The sequence below is a fragment of the Beauveria bassiana genome (genome assembly GCF_000280675.1).
Source record: "Beauveria bassiana ARSEF 2860 unplaced genomic scaffold BBA_S00013, whole genome shotgun sequence".
Classification (NCBI taxonomy): Eukaryota; Fungi; Ascomycota; class Sordariomycetes; order Hypocreales; family Cordycipitaceae; genus Beauveria; species Beauveria bassiana.
Window position 1 is genome coordinate 1 of NW_007930848.1, and position 11,922 is coordinate 11,922.

Below are 11,922 nucleotides of genomic sequence, written 5' to 3' on the forward strand. Positions count from 1 at the left end.
CGTGACGCGAGAAGCTGCAACACTGAGTTGCGAAGCATCACACTCTCACCTCCATAGAATGATCAGTGTAATGGAAGAAAACAAAAGAATTCATGAGGGCAAGTCGGAGTGTACCATTGTATACAAATTCTTAATTCTATTTTTGTGACGAGTCTAGCCTAATTTTTCGCTTTTCCAACTGCCTACTGCCAGTACATACTAATTTAATACATTACTCAAAGCATGATTTTCTGATTAATGACCATTAATGTTTGGCTATTTTGCCGTACTATTAATCAACCCTCCGATGCTAAGTCGCCTTTGTCGTCCATCTCGCGCCGACTTATCGCGAGGTCGCTCTGCCAAAGACCGAATTGGTGGCAGTGTGTATTGCGACTCGCTCGAGCGATTCAGCAGCGGTGTGCCCGCCTCGCTCCGGGGTATTTGCAGAGGAGACTGTCTCCTGTATTCAGAACTGTGCGGCGAAGCCGAGTAAATGGACTGATACGCGATGCTGGGCGAGGTTCCGTGTGGGCTCGCCTGCCTTGCCATTCCAGCTTCTCTGCGCAGGGCCGATGGTCCGTCACTATATCGACGATGATCCGAATCAATTGCTGCGTGAGCAGCATACGACGACGACGGTGAAGCACGTGGGAGAGTGTGAGCAACGTTGCGTGTGTGTGTAGCGGCAGGTTGGTGGTAGAGAGGGCGCGACTGAAGACTAAGCAGAGCCGCGATGAAGAAGAAAGAGCCCTCTCTGAGCAGGCCGAATCGAATAGGGTATGATCGGGGCTGTCCATCGTGCGCTCTGAAAGTGGAATACGCATGGTGTTTAAAGTCGATGCGATTGACGATTTCTGGGGCAAAGCTCAGCGCGCGCACAGCTTCATCGCCCTTGTCATAAATTGGAGGCAGATATGCGGGCTCCCTTCTCTTTTGCTCAGCATTCAAAGCATTGCAAACATCTATCATGGTTTCCGACGTTTCAGGCGCAACCATTTCCATGAGTCTTCTTCCAATGAGTCTGGTAGCGCCAATAGCCTCGGAAAAGGAAGAAGAGGCCTTGACAATGTCCATGTTCGTTCTCATATAGACAATTGGCGCTTCGCATATCAGTCGACGGTGTCGATCGCCATGGATAGTAGTATCTGCGGAGAAGATTCGCGGCGGCGGCGCAAAGGAAGAAGCTGATGAAGCCGATGGAGCAGCGCTACTAGGGCGATCGTAGAGGGAAGGCTGCGATGGGTGTCCCAGTGAGGCAGGTCGAATATTTGTTGTCCTCCTTGCGCCACCATCTTGCGAAGGGGCAAAACGGACGGCATCCATTCGAGACTCGCGGTCGTCCCTCAAGCGAGGTCGGCCTCTCTTCTTGTGGCGAACATCAACGCACGTGTCTTCTTTTCCATGAGAGACGCATCTGGCACAAGGACGTTGCGCATCGCAGCGTAGATGGGCTTTCTTGCAGGGGACACATGCCGAAGCGACGTGGCCTTTGGTTTTGCGCTGCGATCTGGGCGATAACGCTCTGATGCTGGAATCAGGCACAGAGCTTCGAGGCTGCGAGTCCGAGTGCTGGGTAATAGATGATGCAGGTGAGGCATATCGCTGTACCGGCGTGCCATAGAAGCTGTTGACAGGCTCGGGTGTGTTGTAAGTCAGTAGGGGTGGAAGCCGGTGCTCTGACGAGCGACGAATATGCGGTCCACGAGACGTCTCTTGCGGATAGGTGTTGGATAGTGGGAGCAGGCTTCTGGGTTGATTGGAAGCCCTTGCCGGCTGTTGTTCAATTTGCAGTCTCGTTTGCGAAGCATCCAAGGGCATCATCCCGTAGCGAGGACTGCTACCACAAGAACTCAAATCTTGGGCAGTCCGCGCCGGCTCAAATGGCGGAGACCCAGACATGGGCGGAGACAAATACCCTCCAACTCTGACAATCTGTTCGGATCTTTTCTTTGGCGGATACAAAGAGAGCTGCCCTTCATTGGATAGTGTACTTGGGATGCCGTGGCGATTGCCTGGTGGGAAAGGCGCACTCTCCACGGGCCTGCTGACAGATAGCATCGAGGGAGCTATAAACTGGCTTTGCTATATCCGTGCTTTTTCAGGAGAATTCGTTTTTCTCGTTTCTTTTAAAAAAATTCGTGTCCGTGTCTTTTCTTTTTTTCCTTAAAAAAAGCGCTTCGAGGTCTTTTGTCTCCGGATAGCAGCTGAGCGATCTGATTGCGGCCTTTTTATAGAGATTGCGACAGCAACGCGGGTCGTAGCTGATACAAAAACAGTCTCGTTGTGATGACGGGAAATGCGCGCTCTATCCCGGGCCCGTGTAAGTGTACACAAACAGGGGAAGCCAAAGGGGAATTTGATTGAAACAGGCCACTGTGGTGGTCGTACTGTCCAATATCTTGGTGAAACTTGGTGCTGCGTGCTCTCGGTTGTTCAGATCGCTTCGGCGAGCCGCAGCAGTGGAGAAGCTCCTTCTCGAGATGATGGCAAAGGATTCGGTGGTCGTCGTCGTTGGACAGTAAAAGAATGTAGCGAGTTATTCTTCAAGGTGCAACAGCTCTGGTGGTAGACAACGGGCGTGTGATTTCTTGTCGTGTAAATGTTGAAGACAAAAGTCGCAAAGACTGTAAACCGCGGCGTGCCGGGAACACTTGAAAGGACACCTGATCGGAAGATTCGGGTTTTTCAATAGATTGCAAACTACTGCAATTTTTGTGAGATTGTTCCAATCACTCCCATTCCAAGCGTGCTAGTCGGCGCGCACCCACAAGAGCAGGTTATTCTCCGTCGGTCCTTTTTCAGAACTTGAAAGTCAAGTGTCTGCGCTGAATTCAGTAGGTAGTGTCTCAATATAGTTTCACAAACAAAGGGCCGAAGGTGAGACTTTGGAGCGAATGCGTGCCAGTCAATCGGACCAATGTCTCTGTTGTCAGGCGTAGATCGCCTGATAGCCGCGGCGCCCTTGACAGGTGTGGAAGCCCTCTAGAGCTCTAGAGTACTTTGCTCTAGCAATTGTCGTAAAAGTCTGCCCAATAATAATAATAATGTTTGTGTCGCTTTCAGGCGCAGAAGCTGTAGAGTCGAGGTGGTCAAAGGAACAAGACCAGATTTGGCTGTATTTACCAAAAGGGTTGACAAAGGCAACTCGAAGAGGCATACGTCAGGTATATGTGTACTAAGTAGCGGTCGGCAAGTGAAGTCGATAAGGTCCCAAACGGTCGGTGGGTGGAGAGGGAATGCTATGTATATAGTGGGCGACGATCTCAACAAGAACTTGTCTTGGCTTTCGGCTCTCAAGACAGGCAAATGCAAAAGTGGCAAGAACTCGAGTCAACGGACAACAACCGAAATCTGAGGAGGAGAGATGGAATTTGGATCCATGGATGTATGGATGGATGGATGGGTGGCAGATGCAAAAGGGCCTGTTCACCACAAGGTTGCGGGTTGTGTCTTGTCATGCACAAGAAGCTTAATAGAAGGGCAAGGGAAATGTTTGAGCTGGACGGGCTCGGGCAGTTTCCAATATGTGTGCTGCACTCCATCATATTATGGAGTATTGTTCACGGCATCACCGCAGCAGAGCTATAATACAATGGTGGCGTGCGTGCGCCGGGTACCGGGGGGGGGGGGAGTCGCCAAAGACACCATGGAAGTACGGGGACAGACAAGGCAGCATCTTTCAGACCACCCCATGTGGGCAGCGGCTCTAGCTTGTCTCCTTGTTCATGAATCACAGGCCGCCCAAACTCTGGCACCTTCGTTACGGGAACTAGAACTATTTAGTCCTCCTGGCACATTTGGCTTTGGGGGTGCTGCACGACTGCCCAACTTGGCAGATAAGTCAGAATTGCTAGTCTGTGAGCCACACAGTCACTAATGATAATGGGGTGATGCCTGTTGCAAACTAACTTGATAAAAAAAAAAAAAGGTACCGGGGAACCTAAAACATACAAGGGGGGTTGGCCTCCCACACGCAGGACTGTACAGAGTATACCCGCAACCCAGTTCTGGTGGTGGCCGCCCTTGCTAGCCGCTGGCATTTAGTGTCTGACTCTAAATATTTGGAGCAAGGGCAGCAATAATAGCAGACAAAAGGGGCCAGCTGTCTTTAATGGTACAAATGTTATATTTCGGCGCCATCAATACTATTATTGTGATAGTAACTAAATATGTTCAATATCTGCTTTCTTCCTCCTTGTGTGTTAGCGCACGACACACGCCACTGGTCATGTCCTATGGGCGGGGAAATGCGTGCGAGTCCCAACGCCACAACGGTCGAGGGATTGGAAGGAGGGGGTCTACATAGTTATTGATATGGACGGCTGCGCAGTGTATTTAGTTAGTTACTTTAAAACATGCGCTTGTGGAAAATCAGGGGTGTGATGTGCTCGCCTGGACACACCGTACCTTGCTGCAATCGAGCTATTCGTACGGATGGATGGATACCTACGGATTACTCGATGCTGAGAGAAGAGCTCATGAGTCGTTGAGGGCACATGTGCTCCCGGTACGAGGGCGGTGGGGAGGGGGGGAGGGGGGGGGGGGGGGCGCCGGCCGAACATCCGAATTCGTAGCATTGGCATCGTTGAAGGACACATCCAGTTCATATAAGCCGGTCAAATGGGTGAGAATAAAAAGCGCCGACGCACAGGTCACAGGTCAGCATAGGACGAGCGCACTGAGCACCGGCCAAGCCCATCCCGTTCATTGAAGAGGGAAGGCAGCCTTACGAAGGTATCACGATTGGTACACACACCCAGTGACAAATTGTCAATGCATCTCCAACCCGGGGCGCAGCAAACATATTAACATCAGTATTCCGTAGATGATGGCTAAATAACTAGCTTTATTTGCTGCCCTGGCGTGAATCCCAGTAGCACATCCAGTTTGACCCTAATAACTAACTATCCGTACTTTGATTAATAACTTCCGAGATGGGCTTTTGTCTCCAGTCCCTACGTTAGCGCACGCCATAATGGCCTTTTGGTCTCGGGGAAGATGGGTCCTTTGTGGCTTTTGCAATCGAACCAGCACGAGCAAGCGCAGGTTGCCATCTGGGGGGAAGCTCGTAATACTATTACCAAGTACGGAACAGCGAGCCAACAAGGACGCTAAGTTTGACATGATGAGCTGACCATTTGGGGGTCGGGGTACCCAAAAAAAACTCGCGTGGCGAGCCTGTCCTTGGCCCTAGCTAGGCAGGCACCTCCCATCCTTGCCAGTCTCAGTCAGGTAAGGCTTTCACGCCGACTGGTGAGTTTTGACGCGTAATAAAGCGAGTCATCAAGAGTCACGACAAAACTCGTCAAGGTCAGAGATGAAAAGGATGTTGTGGCTGTAGCACTGTTTCAGCAGCTCTTGATAAACTACTGAAAGACGGGCACCGAATAGTTGCAGAGGCAGCCAGCCCATGAGGACTGGCCCGTGCAAGTCCAACCAGCAGCGCAAGGATCCCTATTACTCGACGTATACGTACGGATAGTTTCAACTATAGACACTATGGCCATTCGGTGGTGAAGCGTCCCCCCCGCTACTTTTACTCCGGCACATCTGCGGACTATTACGCTATCCAGCAAGGTACTCAGTAAGCGGTCGGATGTTTTTCACTTTAAGAAGAAGAAGAAGCTGTGTTACGAGAAGCCCTCTGACCGACAGGCACAAGCTCATTACATGAAAAAGCCTTCTCGGCAGCCCACCGTCCCGCGATCTACGCAATGGAGCCTTTTTTTTTTCTTCTTTTTTTGTTCCTTGGATAGTTTAAGGATTTTCAGGCTACAGACGATCTGCTGCATTGAAACACTGGACGATGGGGTAAACAAGAGGCTGAAATGGAGCCAGTTGCCTGCCCAGTTGCAAACTTTTTAGTTAGTTAGTGTACGAATAGTATCCGGCACCAGCTAGTTTAAGTTTTGTCTGACGGCTCCCCGGCCTGCTTAGCTCACGATTCGCGTTAACAAATATATCTATAAAAAAAAAGAAGCCCGGCAATTGTCTGCACAGTGATTTTCCCAATGGCCTGATTAATTCCTCGGCACTTGCGCAGAAGACAAGAAGGAACCTGATTTCTTTTTTTTTTTTCAAATCTCGCTCACACTCGCCCCCATGTTCAGGACACTCTTTTGCATGAACAACAGACAAATTAAATAGATTGGCAACTAGTTATAGAAGAGGCCAACTATAGTTTGAAATGAACAAGAAAGCAGGAAAAAAAAAAAAAAGGTTGCTTTGCTTCCATGCACGCCGAAACAATCTTACTGGGCAGTTGTTAGTTGGTGGGCTTGCGCTAACTTATCTTGAGCAAAGGGGCTCGCTACATGAGACGAGCGTGGCGATTCAGGTTTTTGGTACCCAAAAAAAAGAGACTCGGCGATTAAAATACTTTACCTCGTGGCTTTGGCCGCACACAAGGGCGCGTGGCCGCGTTGGCAAGCCCAGGCTGGGGGACTTGGCTCTTTGTGTTATTTACTCGGCATCGACCACATAGGCATGCCCAACTTGATGATGACTCGGTTTTGAGCTTATTCTATTCTCGGGCCCTTTTACGGGAAAAAAAAAAAAAAAAAACAAGAAAAGAAAAGACTTTTTTGTTTCGCTCAATTCATGACGTGCAAATCTCGTTGGCACTTGCAGAGAGAGAGAGAGAGAGAGAGAGGCCTCTCGTCAGCAAAATTGGACTTGCTTGCTCTGGGGAAACTGCCTTGACCACAATGGATTGATCTTGTTCAGATGGCCCCCCCCGTGTCTTTTTTGCTTCAGTGGATATTCAAGGAAGATGCCGAACCTCATGCCCCCCCCCCGGCGGCCGCTGGAGTGGTGTGGGAAATTGAATGTCACTGCTCTTTCTGGTCCGGCCTTCAGTCACAAGGCTGGATAGTTAGTTGGAGGGATCGCCCAAAAAGTAAATCGGCTCATTTTCTTGCGGTCCAGGCCCCAGGTGTTGTTGGGAGCAGGATAAGGTGGCATTTGCCGTTGGAAATTTGTGGTCATGTTGTGATTTATTTAGGGGTCACTTCTAATGCTGCTGCATCGCAATGACTCTTTCCCAAAGAAAGCTCGGGACAGCCTGCGACAAGAGCACATTGGCCATGTTTTACCCCCGACCAATTTGTACCTTTTTTCTCCTAATAATCGTCATCGCCAACTCGGTTGGGGGGGGGCCCCCAAAATGTGGCGCCCCTTGTGCATACCCAGCGCTAATCACTTGAACATCAATGCCAGCTTGGCATGGCCCTTTGCATAATGCTGATAAAGAATTGCAATCAGCCAGCTGCGTTTCTAGAAATGCCCATATAATGCATAGCGACACCTTTATTATTCATAGTACTGTGTGTGCATGAGCGGATTAGTGTGGCTCTGGGCTTAATTAGAGGAAGCTTTATCGGTGACTTATTCGTAGTCTTGAATTAACTATAGTTCTCCGATCGCTTTTTTGCATTGTGCCCCCCCCAACAAATGCACGCCTGATTCTCTTCGATTTAACTCACAGACAACAAAAAATAAAGAGAAAAAAATGGAACGGTCGATTTGACCCAAAACCTAGGTGGACCCCCCATTCAACGAGAGCCGGCAAGGCAATCAGAAACAAGTCCATCGCAGCTTATTCCAGCGGGCTATACGGTGAACGGAGCCTTGTGGATGATGTTCAGCAGGCCCGCCCTTGCTCGGCTGTCGCTGCTTACGCCGGGTCTAGCTGCCAATCATACGTTCTGGGGCATGCGCCGGCTTATGGAGCAATATGTAAATTGAACTAGTGACTACTGAGTACCTAATGGAGTAGTGATGCTTTCTGTTGGTGTTATTGATCTCTGGGTAGAGTCTACTGGTAGTGGGCGACACCCCTTCACACCATGTTGGTGGTCATGTCCCATTGAATACCTCTCTGCTGATACCGAGTTTCATAAAGAGACAATGCGCATCTTAAATGACAAACGCCAGTACACAAGATGAAAGGGCATTTGAATAGACTCTGCCTGGCCCTTGCGGTTTTGAGTGGGCATGTATGTGGTGACTTCATTTCAACCTCTTGAATTAAAAGACACCTGCAATTATAATCCGTACAGTCCAAACAGATTTTGTGGCAGGTTCACGAATCAGCTTTAGCATGAAAAACGGCTACACCGAGCTGCCAAGGCCGGACCTTTTATTTTTATTACTTTTATTTATTTTTATTTCCCTTTTTTTTATACTATCTGTATATTGATTGTATTCTTCCCTGTAAATAACATCTACCGTAGCACTGCTAGGCCTCTGCTAAGCCCTGGACCAGATTGCCGGAAGGTTTATTTAATCCTGGTAAGTTTCATGTTATACCTGCAAATATCAAGGACAATGTATATCTAAATTACAGTGTGATTTTCTATATGATTATTGATGACAAGCATACGGCCCTAGACCGCACGAATAACAAGGCTGGCAAAAGGCAACTTTTTTGACAGGGGATCGCAGTGAGACGACAAAGTGACAGGCAGGCAGGCAGAAAAGACGGCCCACTTGTCGGACAAGGCAGAACAGATTACATTTCGATGCGCAGCCACCTTGACTAGTCTACAAAGTAGTGTCCCTGCAAGTGCCACGTTTTGTTTATCAGTACGGCGAATGACTTGTCACGACGTCAGTATCCGTACTCTGTAAAAAAAATCTAGTTCTTGGTTGATCAGTCTTGGTTGATCATTTTATGAATTGCGATTGTTGGTATCCCTCTTTCAACAATAGTCATCGATCGACATGGCTTCTGTAACTACATGAGTAGTGAGGCCGATGATTTTAGGGATTTTTTTTTTTTTTTCTTTACTTCTTTTCTCGCGCACGACCATTGCTATTCACTAGCTTGGCTGGCTATAACTCAACAACAGGCCATGTCCCACATATTACTCACCTGGCATAGTTGATGCGCGCCACTAGCGATGAAACTGCCGTATTCCGTAACTAGGGCCCTGGGGCCAAGTGAACCACCCGATTACAGTGCCAACTGTTGAACTATTTACCTAACTTGCTAACTAACTAGATATCCGTACTGCCTCTTTTCATCAGAAATTTTTTTAACTAGTGGGCTGACACTTGCAACTTGTTTCACAGTTGATAGATGACGGGTAACCTGCATTGTCTGCCTACCTACCTACCTGTCTGTCTGTCTGTCTGTCTGTCTGCCTGCCTCCGTCTGCAGCCCAGTTGATGCGACGCACTGACAACAGCCCTGCAACTCACCCTTTTTTTTTTTCTTTTTTTTCTTTCGCATTGTTTCATTGCAAGTCTACTCGCGCTCATTCAGAGTTTGTCCCTGTTACATGTTTGCTTGCCTCGTTTCCGGTCTGACACCTCCGAAAGGAGCCGGTGTACCTTGAATGTACTCGTACAACAAAAGATTTTCAAAGATTTTTCAAAGGCCGCAGGCCTGTAACAAGCGGAACAAAGTTGATGGGGTGAAACAAAACGCATGGGCTGCAGCTCGCTACTGCAGCGACACCCAAAATGGCAAAGCTGCCTGCAGTTTCCGGTAATAAAATCAAGATGGGAAGACTGCTTGTCTGCAGTGACAGCAATGCATAACCCATCGCTTCGCTTCTCCAAGGTCTCACCAGGCGGCAACCCTGACTCGAAGCCATCTAATCACATCCTCTTTCCCGTCACCGTTGTACTCACTGTTTGAAATATGGAGTCAGCCTTGATCGGGGGGCTGGCTGTCGTTTGAATTATGCAAAACCACGGATGCTCCAGCCTTGTACTACCAGTAAAAAAAAAGGGCGTTATGATGGAACTTGATGAATCCCCAACAGATGCCATGGTATTAAAGAACTACCAGTGACACTGCCGAGTACTGCGCGCTCCGGCTCTTCCCATCGTTGCATGATTCGGGCGGCGGGCCAGTGGGCCAAAAAACTGAACTTGCCTAATAATTACAGAGTATGTAATCCGTAGGCGCTCTCGAGTATCCGCATGCTTGACCATTTCAAGCAAGGAAATAACAGTCATCTCTCGGCAAGGAGATTGTGCAACATGGGATCAAATCAAAGCAAAGCCAACCTAAAAACTTACGCTCACAGTATTATTACGGATAAATAATCACAATCCTGTAACCGAGTGGACGTCTTTTTTCGAGAGTATATCTCCTCAAGAAAAATTGCTAAAAAGCGGGAATATAAGCTCCTTGCGATAACCTTGTTGACTTTTCTATTCTATTTTTTTACTATTTACACCTTTTTACCTTTTTTTGTTCTTTTTCTTTTTTGTTTTCCTGGGGCAAGATCAGCCATCGTACGAGAATGAGCAATGCCCCCCTGTCGGCGCCTTCTACTCAGACCCGGAATACCCTGGCCGCCATCCCGGGGGCTTATAGATCTGCTGCCCAACCGTTATTTATCATGCAGTTCTATCAAAACGTGATAGGACAATGAGCTTTTCTTTGCCAAGGGTTTTTCCGGTATTGCCAATCTACTCCGTAATTTTTTTTTCGACGAGGTATTTAATTTTCCGACCTCTTCCGCACGCAACTCGGTCATTGAATCCGACAGGCATTCTTAACCAAGAGTCTCTTACTGAAACGAGTCCTACTAATAAATATGATTAATCGAAAGATGTGACGTTGCATTGGGTGTATCTATATTCAGTTTCAGATGCAAGATTCGACTAGGCACCTGAATCACTGTAACTGGTTCCTGTTGCTCGAATTCTGCCGATTGGCAAGCGACGGGTAATAAAGCCTTTTTTTTGGCCTCGCAACCCCCTCCCTAATTTGGTAATAATTTCTTGATTTGTGCCACGATGACGGCGCGAATCGACTCTCCGACTACTGTATTCAACAGCGCTTCGTTTGTTGCAGCATTCATCATGTTCCTTTGAGTTGATTTGCACTAGTCAGTGATAGTTGACTAGGTTTTCTCCCGGACGTCTCAACATTGAAACAGCCTTCGACCTTCTTCGACCCGTGGCGTTGCAGCAGCGGTCAATCTCCCACGTATGTTATTGCATGGGAGACCCATGCAATAGATCGTCCTAGCCAAGCTTGGAATTTTCCTGGCGGGAAGCGGCCGGAGCTGTCAGCGATGACCGTTGAGTTGTCATCACTGCCTTATCTCTTCTTCCCCATCGTGGATTCGTGGGAGGGGGGGCGTCCTATCGCATTATACCCTATCCATGATGGATAGATGGTATTTTGTCTATTGCGCAACGGCAATATCAGGCAGGGCAACAAGTAAAATAACAGTCTATGATGCATGCCACATGCATACGTACATACAGATGGCCTTGGCTCGGCAGTATTCTTTGTATTACCAGTGACCCTGACAAAACCCTTGCCAGGCCCGTTTCAACTAACCATGTGGGAGGTGCCGTGCGTGTATTTACATCGAACTGCGTGTTTTACAAGCAGGTACTGGTACACTGGACATAGTTATTTACAGCTACAATTTTTTTGCATGAATGCGGCCCCCCCCCTCTCTCCATAAGTAGCTTGATGAGCTTCCATTGATGATAATCAAAGGCCTGTCGGGCGTCTTGCACTGCCCTGCGCTGTACTGATTAAATAACTAGAGCGACATGTGCCGAGCCGGCCATTTCGGGTCAATGTCTCAGCGACATATTTGTTCGGCCCAATAGCAAACGTCTCTTGCTTTATTACTCCCGAGGAGCAACGAGTCAACGACTAGAACATTACTCACCGAGTTGGCGCCTCCGGCTTGCAATGCCCCGACCGCCGACCAGTAAATAAACTATCCCACCCTTGCTTGACTCGACGCTTGACTCGAGCGCTTGTTTCCTCGGACCGGCTTCTGCATGAACACATCGGTACCTGTACAAGAAAAAGACGGATAACATAAAATAGGATAAAATAAAATAAAATAAAATAAAACAGCCGTGCAGGGGGCCATGTGTCCCACCCAAACCGGCCTTGGCGTAGAACCGGGGTTGCTGCGAGGTGAAAGGATCGGTTCAAGCTCCCTCCCT

The 11,922-nt window shown here is 48.4% G+C and overlaps 1 protein-coding gene across 1 annotated transcript; it reads right to left on the bottom strand.

The window, feature by feature from the left end:
- Positions 1–255: 255 nt before the first annotated feature.
- BBA_05123 (Putative Zn(II)2Cys6 transcription factor) lies at positions 256–2,040 on the bottom strand (the record flags this gene model as incomplete). The annotated part of the gene is made up of 1 exon (XM_008600220.1): positions 256–2,040. One exon carries the CDS (start codon positions 2,038–2,040, stop codon positions 256–258), a length of 1,785 nt encoding a protein of 594 aa, XP_008598442.1.
- Between the last annotated feature and the right edge of the window lie 9,882 nt (positions 2,041–11,922).